The 23,727-nt window shown below is 39.1% G+C and overlaps 3 protein-coding genes and 1 long non-coding RNA gene across 6 annotated transcripts in view; 2 read left to right on the forward strand and 2 right to left on the reverse strand.

Annotated features, from left to right (window-relative positions):
• taf10 (TAF10 RNA polymerase II, TATA box binding protein (TBP)-associated factor) overlaps window positions 1–19,212 on the reverse strand; it is a 29,025-nt gene extending 9,813 nt beyond the window's left edge. The window contains exons 1-2 of the mRNA XM_034876178.1: window positions 19,201–19,212; window positions 8,208–8,217 (exon numbers count right to left, since the gene is read on the reverse strand). The gene's annotated coding sequence lies outside the window, so the exon portion shown is untranslated. The remainder of the gene's footprint in view (window positions 1–8,207; window positions 8,218–19,200) is intronic.
• LOC117947325 (coiled-coil domain-containing protein 114-like) lies at window positions 69–7,796 on the reverse strand. The gene is made up of 14 exons (XM_034876145.1): window positions 7,267–7,796; window positions 6,863–6,962; window positions 6,247–6,436; window positions 6,019–6,144; window positions 5,798–5,911; window positions 4,748–4,815; window positions 4,148–4,323; window positions 2,784–2,906; window positions 2,604–2,686; window positions 2,290–2,458; window positions 1,596–1,774; window positions 1,217–1,311; window positions 955–1,042; window positions 69–269 (listed from the first exon to the last, which is right to left on the reverse strand). Exons 1-14 carry the CDS (start codon window positions 7,304–7,306, stop codon window positions 243–245), a joined length of 1,578 nt encoding a protein of 525 aa, XP_034732036.1. The 5' UTR covers window positions 7,307–7,796; the 3' UTR covers window positions 69–242.
• On the forward strand, window positions 5,749–23,530 carry LOC117947360. Its single transcript, XR_004657222.1, has 3 exons — window positions 5,749–5,760; window positions 17,205–17,208; window positions 23,359–23,530. It is a non-coding gene; the product is annotated as an uncharacterized LOC117947360 (long non-coding RNA).
• LOC117947329 (ERBB receptor feedback inhibitor 1) lies at window positions 14,729–23,530 on the forward strand. 3 transcript variants are annotated; one of them, XM_034876148.1, is made up of 4 exons: window positions 14,729–14,959; window positions 19,819–19,972; window positions 20,534–20,619; window positions 21,646–23,530. In XM_034876148.1, the coding sequence occupies exons 2-4, from the start codon at window positions 19,926–19,928 to the stop codon at window positions 22,647–22,649; spliced, it is 1,137 nt and encodes a 378-aa protein (XP_034732039.1). In that variant the 5' UTR covers window positions 14,729–14,959; window positions 19,819–19,925; the 3' UTR covers window positions 22,650–23,530. The 3 variants fall into 3 exon arrangements, with proteins under 3 accessions (XP_034732039.1, XP_034732041.1, XP_034732040.1); XM_034876149.1 differs by lacking the exon at window positions 14,729–14,959 and adding an exon at window positions 18,960–19,296; XM_034876150.1 differs by lacking the exon at window positions 19,819–19,972 and having other exon boundaries at window positions 14,767–14,959.
• Window positions 23,531–23,727: the final 197 nt, after the last annotated feature.

Here is a 23,727-nt window from a genome sequence, read left to right on the forward strand (position 1 = left end):
GTGAACACAAGCACATCAATGTACAATATGTATAAATATACCATTAGCTCTCACATTAAATAAAGCAGGTTATTCCCTGTTGAATACCTGACACATTGATCCTTCACATGCCTGTCTAAACATTCATAAAGCCTAATAAAGCTTTTAGAAATCTAAAAGCTCAGCACAGACTTGTTTCCAGTGGTTTAGTGTGCAGTAGCTTATGGCAGCTCCAAGGAGCAGCATATACTGGAAACATCAGGTCAATCTCTCTTCTTTTTCCTCTGAATCTGAAGGATACATAAAAATACAAAAAACTTTTCTGAAATGTCTGCCAAGGCATATAGTAAATCTCATGAAATGAGCTGCAGTGGTTCCCAAACTGGGAGGCACCGGAATTATTACAGTTATATTTATATAAATATAAATAAATAATGCATGGTTCGGCTGCACTGCTAGAAAATCATGGCCAGGTTCATCTCATGAAATGGCGTATGTATGACACGTCAATTCATATGCAATTATTGGCATATTATCAAAAGGCATACTTGCTTTTTAGCGTGTTTATCAGCGCCCTTTGGCCTCAATTAAACCAACCGTCGGTTTATTTTTTTACTAAAGCCAACCCTGTTCTTCTTTACCTAAACACAACCCGCGGGTCACGTTTCGTAAACTTAACCGTTGCTTTCTTCTTGTGATAACGCGGCAAGTGGCGATAACAAGGTACCCGGTGTGGATGTTTTTACGCTGTATACAACGTAGACATACACGCGGATAGCTCAAAATGTGCACGGATAACACGGCACTTGGCTTAACAAAGTCAGCGTGCATGTTTATGCAAAGTCATGATGTCATGTTGCCTGGGTAAATGTAAGACAGATGATGAAGCTACACCAATGCCACAACTACCAAAACAAAGGCAAGAAAACTGTACATATTTTGAAATACATTTAAAATCTTTTCAGTTGTACTCACCCTCGTATTGACCAGTTTCAGGAGCTCATGTCTACTCACTGGCTCCTTAGCAACCAGCAGCAGTGACTCCACCATGTCTGGGTCATCACTGGTGAATCAAAGAGATTGCATATTCATACGTGCATTTTTTTTCAAGTTTACAAGGTTGATTAATGCGTATGGTTTTGCTAAAAATCTGCTTATGATTTTTTATACTATATCATTGATCTTTGAGCATCACGTCTGATAGCTGCACACTTGTCAAGATTAAAAAATCACCTACGCAAGTGCAGGGATTGCAGAAGCAGTGGTGAAGTTCACAGCTGGGGGGGTCATTCCCAGGAGCTGTCCAGCAATGGCACTGAGGCTTTCAATGTCCTGGAGGGGGGAAAGTATAATAATAACCTGTAGCAGCAACTGGCATTTTAAAAAGTTTCTAGGCTCCCATGTTCCATTTTAAATATCTTTTCACAAATATGAGGTTGCTAAAAGACCCCGATGGTTTCTGGAATTTTAGAAAACTGCACCAGAGAGCATGGTAGTGTGAGGTTGTAGCTTGCTGACGGCTCTCAATACACAGAGGACAGAAGCGTTATCTAGTTTGTACTGGTTGATGTGTATCTCAACTGTCTATACTGACAAGCCGTTTCATATCTACATACCCACTGGTCAAGGTTCTCTTGGAAGTGAAGAATGGACTTCAGAGTGAGAAGCTCATTGACTCTGTTCTCCGCCCTTCTCAGGTACTCTACGATGTTTTCATCCTGGACTCCATCAGCGGAGCCTATTTGGTCGCAAATCACAGAGCTGTAATAGCTGATCTGACACAATGATTTAACACCTAGTAAAAGTAGTTGTGAGATATTCAAGAGTTACAATATTTTTACAAGACTGTTGATGCAACATTTATCTTCTAGTAGATGAGACTTTCATTGTCTACCACGTTACTATCTATACTTAATTATCTTTAAACATGGACAAATCAAATTGAAAGGCAGGTGAAATCTGGCGGTTTACAGTATACTGCTCACCAGCAAACATACTTATCTGCAAGAACATAATTCCCCTAAGGTTAATGTAAAGCAACAAATATTCCAGCAGTGTTCATTTTTAATTGTGCAGTCTGCATGCTGCTGCTTTTAGGTGTTCTATAATAGAATAAGACAACATACATTTTAAGTAAGTATTGCATTGGGACTACAAATTACCATAGTATAAATGCTATTTACATCTGACAATGTGTGTTTTCTAGTGAGAAAATACAGATAAAAAATGCTTATCTATGACACAGTTTGCCATGTTTCTGTTGCTCCCATTCAAAAAGATAATATTATACAGGGGTGCCTTATGCTGTACCTTCTTTGAGCCGATCTAGGAGCTTTTCAAAAAACCCAACACGCTGTTGATAAACTGCCAGCTGTTGCTTGATTGGCTCTTGCTTGATGGAAATTTTTATCTGAAGAGCCTGATGCTGCTCCTGCTGCCGCTGCTCCTCGGCTGCAAAGATCTCTCTCTCACTGCAAAGCTTTCAATTCAAGACACAATGGAAGCCCACAATTACATTTTCCTTCATCCTATCTCTTCCACTTTCCTCTCTCTCTCACATATGCGTGCGTGCATGCACACGCACGCGCACACGCACACACACACACACACACACACACACACACCTGAGAGATCTGCCTCTGAATGGTCTCTGCTTCATTTTGCTGATAGTTGACAAATTTCAAAAAAGTGTAGTTCTGCTCCTCCACTAATGGAAATATATCACATATCATATTCCTCATATTTTGATTGTTTACAAAATGCACAACTTCCATTGCCTCAGTAATTTTTAAATGGGAACTTACTTTGTATGAAGTTCCTGACTAGTTTGTCCAGGTCACTTTCCTCCGTCTCTGTGAGGATCTTTTTGATAGCATCCACAAAATCTTCCAGCCCCAATTCCTTAGACTCCAGTTGCTTGAGCTCGACTAAGGGGACAGATGTGAAACTGAAGTGAAACTCATACACCACAAGGTCCTTCCTAGCTTCACAAGAGTTTCTATATCTAAGAAATTACATACTGCCCTTTTTTGTGGAAAATTAGTCTCAGGTTACATAACACCCCACCTCGACTTGTATTGACAAACTTCTTATCCAGTTTGTTACGTACCGACTTACAGTATAGGCTGGCGGAAAGGCATCAAAAATCTTGAGATACCCCTACCGGAGGTAGAACAAAGCATAACAACATTTTTCTTTACAGTCTGTTTATTCACACCTGTAGAGTAACCCCTGCGCACTCTCACAACAGATTTAGGCTAAATCAGAATTTGCAGTTTACGTGTATGAGCTCCCATTTGGCCTGGCTTTACTGTGCACTTCTTTTATGATTGGGATGTGTCCCAATATCTGTCATTTCAACCACTTTTGCAGTAATATACTGTATATATTTTCTTTAAAGATCATATGTGGGAGAACTAAGAAAACAAGACAAATGTTGTGCTTTGTTCAACCTAAAAAAACTGTCACTCTCTAAAAACTAAAGCACTTTTAGGGATCTTCACTCTAGCCTATTACTAACGGCATGTATTATTTCAAATGTCCCATTGTTTTAAAAATTATTAGATACATTATAATGCATAAACCGGTACCAAAAAAGCTTAGAAAGAATGAAATCACACAAGCATATATATTTAGATTAATATTGTAATATAATTAATATGTAATATAAAATATAAACAATTCATTGGATCTTTGTGTTTAAAAATCTGCGCTCACAGAAGGATAAAAAGATAGCAATTCAAAAACCTTCTCGTTTTGTCCTTTGTCAAGCAGTAACATCTTTTAAACACAAGGTGTCACTAGTTCATTTGATTAGATGTCAACACATTTGGATTGAAAATACTGGCCTGCAGTGACAGTGGTCTGTTGTGTTAAACCGTCTGTGCTTCAGGACTAAAAGAATCTCAAAATACTGTTGAGTATCAGAGCTATATTGATATAGCTTATATTGACCTGTGGAAAATGCTGCCAAGAGCTGTCCACAACAAACAGGAGAGGGCACGACTACTGCTACTACCTGCTGAGTAGCTTTGGCATAGCAGCCTTTGACACACTTTTGGGGAACAACAGTATGCTTTAATTGTGTACACAGATTGGTAAAACTAATAAAATATCAAATAATAATGTCCCTTCAAATTTGTGTTCAAAGCATGAGATTTACTGTCACCTTTGTCGTGGTCTGTGTCCTGGTTGTTGCATACAATAGCCTTAATGCCAAGGAAAACCTCAAATTTGCAGTAATGAGACATTCCTCGATTCAACTTGCTCCTCTCTTTGATGTAGTGAGCCACATCTTTAGCATTCTGGTCCACCAGCATCCTCTGTCTTTCATGGCTCTTCACACTAGGTGTAGCCATAAACATAAAACAAATTGGACAGTTATACATAGTGGACGTACTTTATAATCATAAAGCTAAGATGTTACCTAGGGGATCATTTTTGGTAAAAACTAAGCAGATACATGCAAGTGTGCCTCAACGGTATAACTTTAGTAAATGAAGTCTGCTCTGATGCATGTGCTTGTTGTTATCGCTTAATGATGTCCCTCTATTAGACATTAAGTAATGTAAGTAAGGTTGACAATCTCAGTTAGCATGCTCAGCTGAATGAGCAACTGCTTTTTTGTAAGCATGTAATTCACTGTCAAAAGAAATACATCTTCCTTGCGGTGCATGTTGAGTAAACATATAAATATGTACTCAAACATAAAGATTGTGCGCAGTTGGTCAAAATAAATGTAACTAGACTTAGAGAGAGAACGGCTTACCTGGCATTGAAGGCTTCCGTGCACTTTGTCATGAGATTACAAATATCCTTGCGAATTGCATGCAGCTTCTGGATGAGATAATACAGTTAACTGTCAACATTCTTCACTCACCCAATCCCACATCAAAACATCTCCACTATCAACAGCCAAGTTTTGTCTGGCACTATTCCCAAAAATGTCCAACTTTGTGAATGGTGTTAAATCCTCTGTTGTAAAGTGATTTAAATAAATCTAATAAATATAATTCTCTTATTTCAACATTATCTACAAGTAAGAGGAATGGAGGCATCAATCTGAAATATCAATCTTATCAATCAATTTACTGTGTGTATAAGTCAGGTGAAATAATATAAAAATTAAATTTGGAGTTTAATCTGTCTGCTCCTTCAATGGAAGGAGCAGACAGATTAAACTTAAAATGCATTTAAAAAAGTGTTTCAAATAAATATTTATGTGTTTGATGGTGGCCTGAGGGTAGAAGCTCCTCCTGATCCTCTCAGTGCTGGCTTCGTGTCTCCGGTACCCTATTTCAAACCTCGACATGAAGAAAGGGCCGTTATCCGGGTGAAGTAGTTTGCAAATCTAATGACTCTCCTAGCCTTATTGTTGCAGTTCCTGTTAATGTCCTTTAGGCAGGGAAGGGCACCATCTATTGTGCGTTCAGCCTAAAGAAACCACTCTTTTGCAGGGCCTCTTGCGGTCATGTTTGGTGCCATTTCCATACCAGACAGTTATGTTTCCCGTCAGGACGCTCTCAATGATGCAGGAAGAAATGCCTCAGTATGCGAGGGATACCTGGAATTTCCTCAGGCGTCAGAGGTAGGCAGTCTCTGCCTTGCCTTTCTCACCACTGAGTCAGAATGCAGCACCGAGGTCAGACCCTCAGTATTGTGGGCACCAAGATACTTAAAGCGGTCTGGCCTCTCTACAGGAACCCTGTTTTTTTACTTCCTTCCCTGCTTCTTTCCAAAGTCCACTATCATCTCCATTGTCTTGCTGACATTCATGAGTAGGTTTATTCAAGAACTCACTGATGTTAACTGAATGTACCTTTTCCAGCCGAGTTTGAACATGTAGGAACTGTTTCTTCTCAACCTGCAGTATCTTGAGCTCCTCCCTCAACTTGCTATTCCTGGTCATTGTCGTATTGAAGCATTTGCGCCCCTAGAAAAGAAACATACCTACATTTTTTGTATTTACTAGTAGTAGTTAGACTTAGTCTAACAACAATTATAATAAATAAAAATAATTAATATCTGTGTACCACTAACCCTGTACAGTTTGTTTTCTATTAGGCAGGTTTTTTTTAGTAAGTTGCTCTTATCAGATTTCATACTGTGATGTGTAGTTCCCCCACCAGTCTTCTGTCCTGCCAACTTCCTCTCCCATATTAAAATCTGAAAACAAAAGCACACAAGTAGGGTCAACTGTGTTAAGAAAAGCAATAGCAATTCACTGTACTGCATTCTGTGAATGGTTTATGGGAAAACACACTTCACCTGATCTTTCAAAGATGCCACTTTGCCTAATTCAGCTTCCAGCTCCTCATCTATTCCGTCTCCACAGGCCAACTTGGCAGTAAGGTCTTGAACAACACTAGTATCAGTCCAACGAGTAGAACAACTCTGAGAGGCTTTGAGACTCAGTAAAAACTCTTCACGTTCATCCTGGAGCCTCTGGATCTCCTGTCTGATTACACAGATACACAAACACATAAATACACACATTTGGACAAAACATTTGAAACTTACAGAGGACATAAGATGTTATGCCTCCAACAAACATGAAAACATAGAACAGAGGCCTTTATAAGTCACATACGTCTAATTATGTTGAGTATCAGCTGTTGTTTTTCTTCTCCCTGCTCTTACTACCTAGAATCTACAAGGCATGCTAGACTGGCATAGTTTGATAAAAAAGATTCTTTAGATTTGGAATTCAATCTGGCCCAGAACTTTCTATATGTCACCTTCAATCTATAGTTATGATTTATTCACTGACTAAAAACACACTGAATTTAAAAACAATAGTATTAAGCATGGACTCATAACATAATTGAATCTCTGAAAATGTCCCTGGAGCTGACAAGAACTGGTAGATAAAGAAGGCCATTACCTGTCTCTGAAGATGAGGCCTTGGATTTTCTCAGTGTATGCCCGCTTGGCTCCCTCTGATCTACGATGATGCAGCTGCAGTTTGTTCAGGTCGGTTTCCGCTGCAATAAAAAAAGTCCCATCTCAAAACTAACGTTACCGTTATTTTTTTAATAAATTATGTAACTTATATTATTTGTGTGAGAGATACCTAACAGTTGGCTAGTCAGATAATAATTTGTTTAATTTACAAAAAGTAAATTAAGCAAATTATTAACATGTAAAACATAGCACTAGCGCAAAGTAACATGTTTGTATCACAAAACTTCAGGTACGGACTGTAGCGTTAGTTTGTGTCCATTTGGCACAAAGTCACAAGATTTAGCTAGCTAGCTAGCTAGCTAAGCGTCATTTACAGTTACTTACAAAAATCGAGACTCCTGACAGCAGATGATCGACGACTCATATTGACTTATGTTATGATTCGCCTTGAGTCTGATGATAACAACGCTTAAGTTACCAGATTGTTAACTTCTTGAACATGGGGACAGTAACGTTAGCTATAAAGTGAAAATTACAACTAGCTAATGTTAAGTAAGGTAACTATACAGCTATCTAAATTGTAACAAACGTTAGCCTGGCTATTGGTTGTTAGCCACAAATAAGAAATCTGCGTTAGCTAACGTTAGTGTTAATTGGTATAACGCTAAGTGATAATAAACTAGCTAGCGTCAACTAGTTAGCTACTGTTGTTGTAGTCAACATTAGCTAGCCAAACTGAGATAACGGTACTATCAGTCGTTAGTTTATATTAGCGTTAACTAACCGAATTAGCTAGCATTGTTTAGTTAGCTGACTTAAGTGGTTTCGGTTAGTTTAGCTACTGTAACAGTAGGAAAAAATGTTAAAAACAAGTTCGAGCGATCTAGAGAGGAATCAAGATTTATCAAGATATGCTAATTTTTCCGTCTATGTTGGGTAGCTAGTTAGCTAGCCAAGTAAACTACCAACTTGAATTAGCTAAATTGACATAGCTAGCTAGGTTGTTTTTTTAACGGTAGCTAAAACGTTAAAAAAGCCTAACGCTATATCGTTAGGTCATGGGTGCAACTAACAAGTAACGTAGATACGAGAAGGCTGTCTGATTGGTCAACTAGCTCTAAATTTAGAACATGCTTGTCAACACTTCTTCAACTGTCTATGTGTTAACATTGTAAAGTTGAATCTAAAAAAGTTTTAGATTCAGTTTGTTTGTAGTCAAGAAAATAAATCACGTACCACAGTGAAAAACACTGACATACAGCTCTCCAGTACATTTATATAAAGTATTTCATCCTATTAAATGAGTTAGTGTTATACGTTTTAACGTTTGTAGTACTTGGAAATGTTTGGATCAAATCAGCTGTTCCGGTGACAGTTTAAAGCGCTATGCTACATACATATAAGTTATATCTAACGGTTGTACTTAGAAGAAACATACATAGCTATAACGTTATTATATATAGCTGTCCATGTAAATTATAGCCATAGTCTTTACTTTCAAACTCATCTAGCTAACTTTACAAATAAAATGGCTGAGACAATTGACGTTTGCTAGGCGAGTTATCACAGACAAAAATACATTTAAAACAATAAAATAAACAAATTAAACTAATAATAAATGAAATGAAATGCCATTTCGTAGTTAGGGATTACCAAGTATCACAAATATGATGTAGTTTAACAGAAATTAGCACCGGCAGTAGATAAAATAGCCACATGAATGTCTTTATGCTACCATTGCTTATTGAGCTTTTTTTCTTCTTTTTTTTTTACTAAAAGCGTTTAAGTTGTCACCAATTTGGGGACTGGAGTGCAGGTCTAAAGTTGCTGAAGCAGATGATGCATGCAGTATATATCTTTTCAGAAGCATCTGTTGCTTATTGTTTTTGCCATCAGTTTTATTGTAATACAACGTGAAGAAGTTAAGTAAAGCTGAACAGGTAATTATTGTTCACACAGTTCTCTAAATTCTGTATTACTTACATTGCACCACACTCAGGTAACAGCTCTACTATTTTATCAGGAAATCACATTCCATCGTGGAGGGAGGTGTCCTTAATTACCCTCAGAACACATTTAATGTCAACAACAGCACATCATCCTTGGACCTTGCAACACATTCAGTATGACTAATTCTGGAGTGTGTCCCAGAGTCCATACTGCCGGATGGATCATGCTGTGTTGATAGTTGGACTGACACAGTTATAAGACTACTGTGAAAGAAGGGTGTGTAAGTAAATCTGACGAAATAATTGAATCACAGTAAAACTTTGACCTGCTGCCAGGACGGGATTACAACAGTGGTGTGCAAAGGCACTCCTTCGGGCAAAGCTTCATTTTCCATTTGATGTAATCTGCTTGGTAATTCTTTGAGCGGTTTCTGAATAAACCACACGCATATAGTTTAATATAATTAAATTTGTCTAAAAGTTCTCTTTTTCAGAGGAATAAATATGAACCTGGAGGAGTTCCCTTATCATGTTTCTATCAAGATGTTTGGTCAGATCAGACACCCAAACACACACACACACACACACAAAATATGCCAGATAGACTGGCGTTGTGCTCCTGGAAACAAGTTTGCAAACTGAGTCAGCAGCTGCATTTTTGAATGACTCAACCAGTCCACCACAGAGCCCTTTCGTTTCTCAGAGCCCTACCCTCAACCCTCTGTCACACACAGGCACACACTGCCTATGTTTAAGCAGCGCCTTACCTCACCACAGCATCCCCTACTCCCACTTTACTAGGATGCAGCTGAAGCAACTAAAACGTAATAGTATTGGTAATGTTATATAAAGATTTATTTTCTGTTTTATTTCAAATGCTGTATCTGAATCTTTTTTTCTCACCGTATCTTTACTTTCCCTTTTTAGCTAGAATATCTTTTTTACTGGTGGCGTGCTGTGGCCAGTAGTATGGATTCTGCAGAGCTGATAATCTTAAGATCCCCTGAGTCATTTACTGCATGAATCAGTCATGTTGCCAGGAAGAGCCTCCTACATCTGCTTCGACTGTTCTCGGACTCCACTTGCTTTCATGCAGTAATATCTTCTGGAGGGCTGTTACAATGTCACACTGCGTTATTATCCATTACAAGACAGGCATCTTTGAACAAGGAAGTGGAGGAGGAAAGCAGAGAGGGAAGCAGTAAACTGTAAAACATGGTTTAGTCTGGATCAAGTTTATTTAGGAATTTGAATAATGTACCATAAATAATGCAATTGCATTAGTCAACTCTGGATGTGATGAAGGCATGGATCAATGTTTTGGGAGCAGAGGAGAGTGATGGGCGGAGACAAGCTATGTTCTTTAGGTTAAAAAAAAGGGGGGGTTCTGGTGATTTGATTGATGTGTTTTAAGGAGAAGTTGCTGTGGAAAAGAAGAGAGAGTGGAGTTATTGATGGTGAGGAAAAAGTCATTGAAAAAGTCAAATGGCTTGCCCACATACAGTTTCTTTGTATTTTCAGTTTCAGTTTCTTTGTAAGTGAAAAGCTTTCATTCTCCCTCCATCCTCACTCATTTAAACTGAAACTCTTAATGAACTTGAGATCAGCTTCACAAGGCTGCGGAAGGCCCCCCACTGGGCCTGCAGACTCTCTGCCCACATTGAAGCCTGAAAACTCGGGTAGGGAAGCTGCCCAGGCCTCCAGTGCTGTAGCATCATCAGTAAAGAATTGCTCTTTTCATGGTCGTGCCTGTGCCTTTCATTGAAGCTGTCCCCATGAAATCAGATGTCACAGAGTTTAAATCACTTTAATCCTTGCCACTTCCTCTCACTGACCCTGTTTTGTCTCTCTGTCGGTACCCGGGGGGGGAAAAGTATTTTGCTTTTCTATCTTTTATAGGGACAGCACCACTACACATAAAGCTATGTGTTTGTATATGTGTGTTTTCCACCTCTGATCCATTGATTTGCTTGTAGCAAAATTTTTATTCACAGGAAACATAAGAGGCCCATAATGCTATTTGTATAATTTGTATCAATCAGTTGGCATCAGAATAAGTTCAACAGAAAGTGTTTACTTTTGGAGATTAGTGCAGTTCCTGGGATACCCAACAATCAAAGGCAGCACAAACATCACTCCTCAGCCATCCTCCTTTTCCTCCTGGTGGCCGTTGGTTCTTTGATAACTGAGCCGTCTCCTCACAGGATGAGGTCAAAGGTTGTGGTGCGAAGCCCACTCAGACATTAGAGGAGCCAGATTCCTCCTTGATGCCTCCAACTTGCCAGAACGAACCATCAGATCCATTCAATTTAAAAACGATTAAAGGAATGTTGTGTTATTCAAATCGCACACAACTCGGCAGGCAGCAGTGATAAAGTCTGAATGAATGGTACTTATTCAAAACGTAATCATAACTTTTCTTTCTATTTATCCCTCATTTCAAAGAAGAAATAAAACATCAAACATAACTGTTACATGGCAGGCTGAAGGAAGTGGTGGGCGGTAACAAAGAGGTGGAATTATACAGTATTTTTCAAAAGAATTTCTCTCTGGTTTTACACATTGACAACGTCATTCCAGAATTCCATGGAAATGCCAATTGTTTCAGCTCTGATGCCCTATTACAGAGTTTACTCATATACTCAAGAACACATTAAATGGATACAAATGATCACTTCTTACACATGTAGCAGCTATAACTGAGGCATTTTGACCTAATCATCTATTTTAAATGTTTACACTTAATAAGCATTACTGTGATACAAGTTGAATCAATGTTAGAGGTTGTAAAAAATTAAACTAGTTCAACCTCTATCATTGATTCACAGGAACAACATCTAAAAGGAATGTAAAACTCATACATAAGACCAGTTGACCATGGCGTTGAAAACAGCAGTAGACTTGTCTGTCTGCAGTCTGTAACAGGGCTCTAATTACTATTACATGTTTGTACACAGCTGGTTCCTCTATAAGAGAATTCCCTGTGTCCCCATGTCAGCAAATCAACCTACACAAATGTATTTACCATGGAACATGTATGTTAACACCTACTTACTTTGTTTCCTATTCCAGCTTGAAACACTGTTAAATAAGTAGTGGGCAGACATTTATCTTCTGAGATATTTCTCATATCAAGGCATATCTGCTTTTCACTGATCTGCTCTACCAATCCTGTTTGATGGTTCCGAAATTATTATTGCATGCTTTTTAAACCTTTACTCACTAATGATTCCTGATTTAACCTTGACGTTTTGAAAATGTCAACAGGGCCTCCATTTCTGTCCAGCTTTGATGATCAATCTTTTTGCAGCAGCATGCGGGAGTTCCTTCAGAGCAATCCATCACATCTTTGAAAAAAGCAAAAGAAGGAGGGGGGTTTCAGATGTGGGAGGTGGGCTTCTGACTGCACTGACAGCTGTGAGGGACGGAGGTCTCTCAGAGCAGGAAATGACTTGACCTCCCCTGTGGGAGACCGGCCCACAACAACACCCACAGCTTTGAGCAGAAAATCTGCTTGTCCAGGCGGCAACATTTTGGATGGTAGTGTGTCACCACTGTCAACAAAACAGAACAAATCACTAAGACCTTTGAAGGGATTTAGAGTATTAAGATGTACCATTCCGCCATTCCTCTTCAAAGACAAAGCCTAACATGTGTTTGTTGCAGCGTGACAACTGACAGCAGACTCACTTATTAATGTCACACTGGAATCACATGTCATACAAGTTACTTTATTGCCCAACAGGAAGTTGATCAAACAGCTTATTTGCTAAAAAGTATGAGTATCCCTGTAAGCAAACAAATGACGTTAGAGGAAGAGAGACAGTCAAGGATTGCAACACTAGAAGCACATTACTTGTGGTTTGTTTATTTTGTGGGTTTGTGATTGACTGTAGGCATATAGGTATAAGGCACTCCTTAATCCGTATATATATGGAACAAAATTATAAACGCAATTTTTCGTGAACTGAACTCAAAGAGCTAAGACTTTTTCTATGTGCGCATAAGGCTTTTTCCTCTCAAATATTGTTCACAAAACTGTCTAAATCTGTATTAGTGAGCACTTCTCCTTTGCCGAGACAATCCATCCACCTCACAGGTGTGGCACATCAAGATGCTAATTAGGCAGCATGATTATTGCACAGGTGTGCCTTAAGCTGGCCACAATAAAAGCCCACTCTAAAACGTGTATTCTTACTGTATTGGAGGGTTCCGAAAACCTTTCAGTATCAGGTGTTCTGGTTAGGGTTCATCCATGAAGAGAACACCTCTCCAAAGTGCCAGAAGCCATCAAATGTGATCATTTGCCCAATCAAGTTGCTTACTACTAAGACTTGCAGTCAGGTTGAGAGGAAGACATGGTTGAACCCTAACCCTACCCCTAAGCCCCATCTCTAAACCTCCAGATAAACCTTAAAAATACATTTCTCTGTTTGTTAATATCACTTCCATTTTATTGTTGAAAAATGGGATTGTCCAGCAGACAAACTGAACAACACATGGATTATAAAAGATTGATACATGGCGCCTGTGTATCGCTACAGTACTGCCACTGAAAATATTGCAAAACTATGCTGTATTGTTTTTTTGCGACACCCCTAGTCACAGGGTATTTTGGCATCTCGCTTACACTTTAATCAGTTTTTATTTTTTATTTATTTACTGTATCTAATGTGTCTATTTGCCGGAGGATTTATTTGGATTGTTAACACAGTGAAAAGATAATGTGGCAGTCTGCAGGAAGACTGTGGTAAAAACAAAAATGGCCTGTTATTTTCTAGTAAATGGCCTCCTGTTTTGTCCTTCTGCCTCTCTCAGCGTGGATGAAGACAAACACAGACAGTGAAGACTATGTGACATCCAGGGTTAAAAAAAAGTCCTCATCCACCACAACTGGGCTGCCATCTTGTACTTGTTCTTCTCTATCAGTCCTATAGCCCATTGGACTCATGCCAAAAGCCACCCACACACACTCTGACTCCCACATAAGTCAGACTAAAATTGTTTACTGCCTTATGAAGGGCAATTTCCCATAACTTCATCACACAAGGCAGATAAAACGAGTATTATGGTCTTCTCTCTGCGCATAAATTAAATAAATCAAACGCTAAGAGTGCTCAAAAAGATTGCATTTTTCTATTTTTTATTTTAAAGTTGGACCCTTTGAGTCCATCATTGATTTCAATATTTTTGCCCTAAAATTACTGGGAGTCAGGACACATATATTGACAGCTGCACCTGGGGGGCAGTTTCTGTGTGAGTAGCTTATGGGCTTATTCCGTATTTTTATCTGAAAATCGACCAATCTGACAGTTTATTTTTTGGTTTACAGTGGTGGTGGACGCAGTCAGATCCTTTAGGCTAAATACTCAAAGCAAACCCCTGGATAAAAGCACAAGCACAAAAATACAAACAGCAATGATACCATCAAAAGTAGGCTAAAATCATGCTTGAATGACCGTGTAATTGGATTATTATTGGTGATATATTAATGTAGCCTACAAGCAGCAATGTAATGTAGCCTACTGCTGAGTAGACTACTTTAATAAAGAACAATGCACAGCCAACTATCATGTGTTTTGTTTGTTAAATTGAAATCAGCAAGTCCGTTAAATGTAGCCTAGTGGATGGTAGGATCTACAAAATAAACAGGTCGACAATATTTCCCTCCGTAAATAAGTGGAGTAGAAATGGACTAATGTGAATATTGAATAGGCTTCCAAAAAAATCCCACTAATGGAGTTTTTCCCCCCACCACTCCAGGTGAAACCACCTATGCTATAATTTTCTTAATGGTTTTTAGATTTTCCTAATGGTTTTTATTTTCCAGGGGGATTTTTTTTCTTGCTTTTAAGGCGGACTTGGGTGGAGTTAACAGTAGCCTAGCCTACGTGCTCGGGGTGCTGGATGCTTTCAAAAGGAGATGTGGAAACACGCGTCACGCAGACAAAACGAGTTTCACCTCCCTGTGTTGTTGTCAGAGGAGGGATGTTGCACATGGTTTAGTATTGACAGGGAGACTGGCACGTAGGGGACTATAGGCTACTCATAGCTTTTCTGACATTGGACAGGAACAGGTCGGACGACCCGACTTTACGTGATGGACACCAATTGTCTGCGTTTTCATGGTAAGACTTGCTTGTATTATGTTATTTAGACTATTCGATAAGAAATGTGCTTTAAATCTACTTAAACTAAGCGACTAAGAGTTTCATGTAAACTGGAGCCTGCTATATTTAGCTAGAATCATATATATTCCTCGCGCGGATCTTAACGTGAACGACTGGGGAGACTCGGCCGTTGGTCCAACGTTAGGCGACTTTAACGTTTGTTTCTTTTCAAGTCGCTCTTTTTAAAACTGTGTTGACTACTTAGCTAAGCTCGTGTGTTTGGGTCATTTGTCTGTTTATTTGGCAGGCTGCTCTCTTTACCCGCTGTAAAGTTACTTGATGTCCGCGTAAACCAGTGAAGTCCCATCGAGGCGGGATGGGTGAGTCAGGGACTGCTCGGCCCATCCCCGGTAAGCCGCTAGTGGAGGCTAAAGTCAATGCCAACATAGTGGAGCTGGTGTGTGGAGTTTGGTCAAATTTAAAATAAAATACAATTCTATCCATCTATCCATCCATCTATCTATCTTTCTATATATCTATGAGGGGGGGCCAGTAGCTCAGGGAGTTGGGTTGGGAACCGGAGGGTCGCTGGTTCCAGTCCCCGTACGGACCGAAGTACGGAGTGTGGATTGGTAGCTGGAGAGATGCCACTTCACCTCCTGGGCACTGCCAGGTGCTCTTGAGCAAGGCACTGTACCCCCCCAAACTCTGACATTTCTCCATTTTTGCATGAAAAGGTCCTCAGCATGTACTGCATTTCAGGCCTGTGTGTAGTGATTACTAACAAAACAGAGTGTAAATTGTGATTTCCCCACCGGGGATCAATAAACAGTATCTATACATCTATCAGCTACATGTATGCAGAATATCTTATCTATCTGTATCTGGTTATATCTACGTGTGTATGTAGCCTATAATATATACATATTGACCCATTTAATGAAACTACAAAATATTTATTTTCATCTTTAACAATATGATTCAAATTCAAATATAAATATGATTCAAATTCAGAAATATGATTTCTGAAACAAATGCACTGAAACATACAGTGTTATTCTACTTAAATAAAAAACTTTATTAACTTAAATTAAAATATTGAACAATGTTAACAGTATTAAATTACAGTTTTCAATTATTGCTTCAATAGATTGTTGCCTACAGATTACATGCATGAATGGCTCTCTCTCTTAGTCAGGTCATTTTTATATGTACTTTTTCTTTATACAGGTTGAAAGTACATTTGAAAGCAGGAATTTAATTTGCTAGAGGAAAACACAATTTTGGATAGCCGTTATTCTCTTTTCCACTCTTTATAAAAATATTGGGCTATAATGCATTGTAATATCACCAAATTTGCAAATGAATGCAAATTTGTGATTTATTTAATGTAAACCATAACTGATTTAAAATCAAGGTCTACAGCTTTCACTAACTCACAAAGTGAAATATTTCCCACAGCCTCATATAACTTCCACACCTGCAGGCTGTAAGCTAATTAGAATCAGCTCAGCTGTCATTTTTGTCTTTTCTATCACCAACACCTATTGAATCATCTTCAAACTAAATGTGTCTCTCAATAATTTGAACAGTGTTGAAATTATTTGTACAAACTGACTGTTATTGTGTTAACTACACTACAGTTCATGACTTAAATGGGCCAATCTCAGAACCTAATGATTCACCAGCATCAGTCACACAGTCAAATCAAGTCTAGATTCAAAGATTTCTATTTAAAGATTCCTAGGTCTATGTTGTGTGTGGCATATAATGGCCAGGTGGGTGTAATTTTTCCAGTATATAAAAACATGAACAGATTGAATTCCCGCACACTTTTACACAGGACTAAGTTATTATAATTACATTTTGTTAATGGACCTAGAATATAAAAATATTAAATTTACCTACAGCAATCTGCAATTTACCCCCCCCCCCCCCACTAGATAAATCATTCAACTATGAAACTTTATGAAGGGTCAAGTAACATTTTTAAATTTAAGATTAGTTTATTATTGTTTTAATGCAGTTCAGTTGTTTTGTTTCCGTCTGGTATTTCTGTGTTCCTTTAATTGTGAAGTGCACTAAGACCATGTTCAATGGGGATTTTACACTTTAATTTACATTTGATTGATTGATTGATTGATAGATATATTAACCTTTAACAACAACACTTGTCTATTTAGATTATTTGGTTAAAGAACCCTTCATGTAGGCAGCAAATTCTGGTGTTGAGAAATGTAAGTCAAATACTACTGCATTTCAGTGTTGTTGCCTACCTATGTTGTGGTGAAAACATTTACAATGAAGGCATTTGGTAAGATTTCTGTCCAGCCACTAACCTGTGAGCATTACTTGGCCCGCAGAATTAACAAGTTGTAATCAGGTGATGTAAAGCACATAGGCCTACTTTATGCCAGCATCATAATTAAATCATCTGTAAATGTCCAGATCATGTTATATTGTCTGAAATAAAAATGAGGCGAGGGCAGCCAAGGACAACACATCAAGGCTCCTGCCCGAGATAAACAAACTGTTTTTCTGCCTATGGCTTCTCCTTCCTACGGTCAGTACTTGCAATCCTCCTGCAGGGAATCTGTGGCACAGACTCATACCTTGGCAATGTCTGCTTGTCTCCATGGCGTATCTTCAGTCCTAACCTCATGGGAGAGTTCACTTGTGTTTTCAGGCTTGCTTTACTGCGCACCAAAGTGACACAAAGCCCCATTCATGCCTGAGAGTGGCTCCATTCATGGACACGGAGTACTTGCCGGTAGAATTCATAATTGTTCAGCGTCTTCCATCTCCGAGGATCACTGGCGGAAATGACGCCAGAGTCGGTTGTTTTAAGGATGACATAAATATTCAAATAGGACGCATGGGTCACTGTTTTGTTTGTGGTGTGTTTTGTGTTGCATTATGCATGCTCTGCAACGTTTGCTTCCCACATAGACTGTAGGCATATGAGTAACATGAAACAAAGCTAGACTTTGAAGGATGAGATTGCAGTGTGATAGTAAGATTGAGAGCTTGCATTGCCATCTGGGCGAGTAGGAGACGTGTGTAGTGGTTTGCAGCTAAATTCTGTGGACGGTAATGCAGACTTATAGTGTATTTTTTGTTCAATGTTTACATTTTCTTTTGAAATGTAGCTGTTTACTGTAGGCAATTACAGGCCTGGGAACCATTTTATTATATGAGCATTAAGCATTTGTCAGTTCTTACTAAAATGAAGTAGTTCATTTGAGTTTATTATAAATACAGTTGGATTTGTACACATTTATTTAAAATGCTAGATGAGGCATATTTAAGTTCGAACAATAATGTGGGTAACTCAAATGTCAAATTAAAGTTACTCAGAGCTATTAGATTGCCATTCATATTTGAAGAGTCAAGGGTGCAGGTTAATAAGCAATATCCCTGCTAGAAGCTGGAAGGGAATGAGTACTTTGCTTGTGAACTGTGCCACAGGGTAGAGGCCCAGGGACACAGGGGCTTCACTCAGTTCTAAACCCCTTCAGTTGTCAAACGGCTGCGGACTAGGGATGGCACTTAAAACCTGGTTCTGTATGGGTATTTGCGTTTCGACATCGGTCACAACAAACAGATAATTATAATTATTGTTTTCATTATTGGCCTTGAGATTCCATATCGGTGCATCTCTAAGGAAACTTACTCTGCAGCGCTGTGGAGATTGGTCTGGTAATGCGAGACTACTCTAAGGATGACCATCACTTGATCCAGAATACATGTGTTCATCTCCACGCAAAAGGGTAGGCAGGAAGCAGCAGTCATGTCTGTAGTTAAATGTTAAAATGGCGAGCATTGGAATCAGCAAAGTGGTGTTTTGTATGTACATGTATACAAGCATATCAATTAAAAGATAGCATGTCTTTCTTTGACTCATTAACTTTTGAAACTGAAAAACCAACAAATCCTTTTTATCATTACTTTACAGACAGTGACATATTTCACGGTACAATACCTAAGATCCCCATTTTTTGGTATTTTTTTGGAAAACCCTTTAGACAGATATGTATTATTATTATACGTGTGTCTCGGTGGTGGTGGAGTTTTTCATGCAGCATCACTGGAATGCTGCACAATTAGCCCCTGTTGTAAGGACGGATACTGCAGGGCTTCATGGTCACAGCGAGAGAGGAGGGTGGGGAGGGCTGCAGCCCTCCCACATCTGACCCAGAGGTTGTGTAATAGCATGCTCATCAGACAAATGGCTTTAAGCTGGAACCACAAAGAGACACACATGGCAGCAGCCAGAGCAGACTGAAGTAATTTACTGGGCTTTTGTTGTGACTGTTGTTTGAGGCTCACCAAAAATGATGCAGAGTTTCAGAAATGTAAGTTATTTACTGTACCTAGTAATCTAAATCTCTGACCTACTACTCTCACAAAATGCTTTTTATATACTCAGTTACTCAGTGTTTCCTTCCAAGTTCTTGAGTGAGTAATGTCCGGACAGAGTAACATGTAGAATGTAGGTGTGTAATGAGCCGTGCTGTGTGATAGAATAAATGATTTATTTATAGGTGATACATGTGTGTGTTGTGAACCTCTTGTTCTGGAGTAGCAGTCTTGACCTTTGACCCGCCTGGTAGGATGAGTATGCGCAGTTGGTTGTGCTCCAGATGTACACTGTTTATATGCCCTGTTTATGGCCATTTCACACTGACAAAGGTGTGACTGGAACAAATGAACTGAGTGATGTGAGGCAAAAGCCAAATGTAGAAAATTGTGTCATGTTTTTTGTGTTTAAAGGCTGATTCTGACACGTCTGCTACAACAATATGTGAATGTCTAAGTTGTCCTGTTACTCAAGAAAAATAGCTTCTGACACTTGGTTTTTTGTTTGTCTCCAACAGCTTTGTTGCTGGTTCTAATGATGCTGTGATGGGTTTGATGGAGCTGACTTGTGTTCTGAGAGCAAACAGACCTTTGTGCATTTCAAAATCACAATTTCTGACACAACATGGCTGGGAATCAGAATAACTCCTGGGGACAACATGACCTGAGCAGGTACACAAACACCACTCTTTTATGGAAAGAAACCAAATGTAAACAAGGATCAGTTAGTATTACATAGTGTGACAATACAAACACTACTTTTACTTAGAAAATACAATATCAGGAATTTAATTCTGGCAATATCCTTATCAGATACTCATTAAATACTTAAGACTACCAACAATGGAGTTTAATTATTTTTGTTTTATGTGTAAACAGACATCAACATCACTAAGAGTTCACCATTTTATGTGTGGGTCCAAAAACAAATATTTAAGATGTAGTACACATGTTGTTAATGTTGTACATACAGAGTAAGAGTAGAGAGTTTTAGCAATAGTAAAAGATAGGTACATTTGGTGAATAAAGAGCACATATACGTGAAGAATATGGCTGCGAGAAGACGTTGGGCAACCTGCAATTCTGTTCAATAATGTAAATACATAAAGGAGAACAGAACCTATGTTCTGTTGAAGCATGTGTCATGCTTGTTATTTCACATATTTAATGACTTACGCGTAATAGGTTATGTGTAGGAATGATTTACATTTCTCAACCTCTCTTGCTTTACAGAGAGTGCTTTGGCCTGAGTGCTGACATGGAACAAAACCTGACAGAGCTTCAACAACAACAGGAAGGAATGGCCAAGGAATTTAACTGTGAGTCTTTTACATGTTTCTTTTTTTATACGTACAAGTTATTATAAGTTGACACTAGTACAGATCAACAATTGTTTACAACTAGCACCGGTTCAATTGACTTGGATGCATGTGACACTTGAGATGATTTAAATGCATTGTGTTTGACAGAATCTCAGTTAATCTCAGTCTAATAAATATTATAATATTCATATTCATCTGTAATAATTGTTAATTGCAGGAATGTAATGTTTTTTGACAATGAGTTGCTACCATAACCTGGGTGAGTTACATTAGAATTAACCTTGAAATTGAAATGAACATGTGTTCAAACACACAGACGCGATTATTATGTATTTGCAAACTTTGAAATAAACAAAACAAAACATTGATAACTTTTTTTTCATTTCTATAGTCTGAAATCTTGGTTTGACAAACGAGTTTAAACCCCGTTTGACTAATAAAACAGCATGTTGACAAGGTAAAAGTGAGTTTGTCATCACTGGACTGAGCTGTGTAGCAGAGGACAGAGTGGGGGGAAGGAGGAGGGGAAGCTATTGCTCCCTGGCCACCAGCTGTTCCAGCAGTCTGGGGCACGTCGGATGTTTCCACAGAGAAGGTTATGGGAAGCTCCGTTAAGATTATGGCCTGCCCCGCAGATAATGGCGATTCCTGTGTTAATCAGGGTGTTGTGGCTGTTGTTTGACGAAGAGGGTGATAGGTTAAGCGGCTGTTTTCACCATGTTTTTACTCCTGTTTCCTGTATGATACTTTCAACAAAACAGGAGTTTTTTAAAAGTAGAATAGGCCGCCCACTCCCCTTGGTATTTTCTCCCTCCTACACCATCACTACACTCTAGTTAAAAGTTTTTTTCTCATTAGAAGTCGTTTTCCATGTTTCTTTCTCTGAGAATTGTTTCTGCACCAAAGGAAACAACAGTGATAGCAAAACCTTGTATAACAAAGCAGCGGCTTCTTGGTGTATAGTTCAATTTAGGATTTCATGAAGCCAGTTGTCTAATACCTGATTGTTTTTCCCCTTCCCAGGTAACATCTCCCAGTTTCCTTTCTACTCTGATACTTACCAGCAAGCGTCTGACAACATACTGCGACCCCATGAGGGAGACCAGGTGGTCCCTTCTTCCCAGAGACGGACAGTGTTCGGGGGCCACCAGAGAGAAGCCAAACCCCTGCCGTCTCTGCCTGACCCTGAGGAGCTCATGTCTGATGAGGCAGCCGATAGTGAGGTGGAGTTTTTTACCAGCGACAGACGCCGCCTTTTGCCCAAAAGCTGCCCTAAGGCCATATGCAGGGGCATGAACCGAGGCTGTGGCCAAGTGAATTACGCCTACCAGGAGAGCTCATTGCGGGCTGGTGGTGCTGGGAATGGCTCCATGGCTTTCTCTTGGCCATTCAGAGAGGACAGACCATCAGGGAGAGGAAGTGGGTTTTGGGCACTAGCTCTCCAGAGAGAAGACCACCAGCATGCGGTTTCAGCTGTCGAAGATACTTTGTGTAGCAAACCGCCAGAACAACACCAATCCTCCAGACTCCAGTTTCCATGTTTAGGCCCTACTTCCCAGCCTCTCCAAAGTGGCAGCACAACCAGCCCCACTGACAAGCCCCTTATCCCACCTCGTATCCCCATTCTGCAAAAACATCCCTCTCTTTCAAGGACTGTGAGCGCCAGCCAGGAAGACAAGCCTCCCAAAATTCCTCCAAGGATCCCCATAGTCCCACCCTGCCCACCACGTACCCCGAGCCCCAAAAGCCTTCCAATTTATATCAACGGTGTGATGCCTGCCACACAGAGTTTTGCTGCTAACCCAAAATATGTGAGTAAGGCATTACAGAGACAGCAGTGTGAAAGGACGCCACCTGCAGCTCAGTTTTCTCCCTGTATTGTTCCAATTTTGAAGGATGGCAGACAGGCCAGCGCCACGCACTACATCCTCCTGCCGCCGGGCCGACCGACATACTCAGACAGACGAGAAAGACTCCTGAGTGAACCGGCCAAGACGGGCAACAGCAGCATCTGGCAGAACAGATAGAAACCCTCGCTTATGTCCCTGTCTGAAACTTGATGAGTACAAAACTGTGACTGACATCATTAATAACAATATGATACACTATTGAACAATATTACACTATTGAGTGTGTGAAAACATTTACATGCTACACTCACATGTCTAATGTCATATTGGTGTTATTTTTAATGACTGATGTATTTCAAGACCACTAATATCACACAACACTGTGAGGTTACTGTCTCCTTTTTTAACTGAACATTTTACCGGTCAGTATTTTAGCGCCGTAACATTCCAGTATTTTCACTAATAATGGAGACATATTTACATAACCATTTGAAGTGTTTGGTTTACTCAGATACTGCGGTTTTCTCACAGATATGTCTTATCACTCATTAATTCTGACAGCCATATGCTTATATTACTAATACTGTATGTCTTACAAGAGAAAAAATAATTACTGTAGGTACAAGCTGGGCTTGTACAAACCCATGTGTTTTATGACAATGCTGCTTGAAATCCTAAGTATGATGTATTGAAAGATTTAATGTTTTGCTGAGTCATTCTCCCAATGAGAGCTATGTTAAATTTAACAATGAACAATGTGGCCAATATAAAAACGACACAACACTACCAAAACATGCTTTGAACTACAGTGAACTCCAACACTACACCTGATAAAACACTTCTTATTGCCATGCTTTTTGCAGGCAAGTGCAATTAATTTTCATAGTGTTTGTTTACACAAGAGTAAAAGAAAGCCTTCATTTTCAATATTGGGCAGTTGATAAACTTTTAATCATTATGTTGAATTGTTTCATTATGTATGTGCATTTAGCTCAAACAATGTGTGCGTGTGTGTGTGTGTGTGTGTGTGTGTGTGTGTGTATATATATATATATATATATATATATATATATATATATATATATATATATATATATATATATTCAGAGGAGTACAGATTGGGCCTTTAATGATTCTTTATTCGTGTGTAGGTGTGGAAATCATGTTATGTTTACACTGTTGAGAAACAGCCCCCCCCTTTTCAACTTTTGCTACATCAACAGGTTGGAAGTTCTCATGAAGATTCTGTTAGCAA

This window comes from Etheostoma cragini, chromosome 7 (genome assembly GCF_013103735.1).
Source record: "Etheostoma cragini isolate CJK2018 chromosome 7, CSU_Ecrag_1.0, whole genome shotgun sequence".
NCBI classification, from domain to species: Eukaryota; Metazoa; Chordata; class Actinopteri; order Perciformes; family Percidae; genus Etheostoma; species Etheostoma cragini.

Bases quoted from the DNA above. Each gene is read 5' to 3' on its own strand.
- LOC117947329 (XM_034876148.1), top strand. From the start codon at position 19,926: ATGGCTGGGAATCAGAATAACTCCTGGGGACAACATGACCTGAGCAG. The intron at 19,973-20,533 runs GTACACAAACAC...CTTGCTTTACAG, and splicing joins GGACAACATGACCTGAGCAG to AGAGTGCTTTGGCCTGAGTG. The intron at 20,620-21,645 runs GTGAGTCTTTTA...TCCCCTTCCCAG, and splicing joins AATGGCCAAGGAATTTAACT to GTAACATCTCCCAGTTTCCT.
- LOC117947325 (XM_034876145.1), bottom strand. From the start codon at position 7,306: ATGAGTCGTCGATCATCTGCTGTCAGGAGTCTCGATTTTT. The intron at 6,437-6,862 runs GTAATGGCCTTC...CTGTGTAATCAG, and splicing joins GGCCTCATCTTCAGAGACAG to ACAGGAGATCCAGAGGCTCC. The intron at 1,312-1,595 runs GTATGTAGATAT...TCCCCCCTCCAG, and splicing joins AAGAGAACCTTGACCAGTGG to GACATTGAAAGCCTCAGTGC.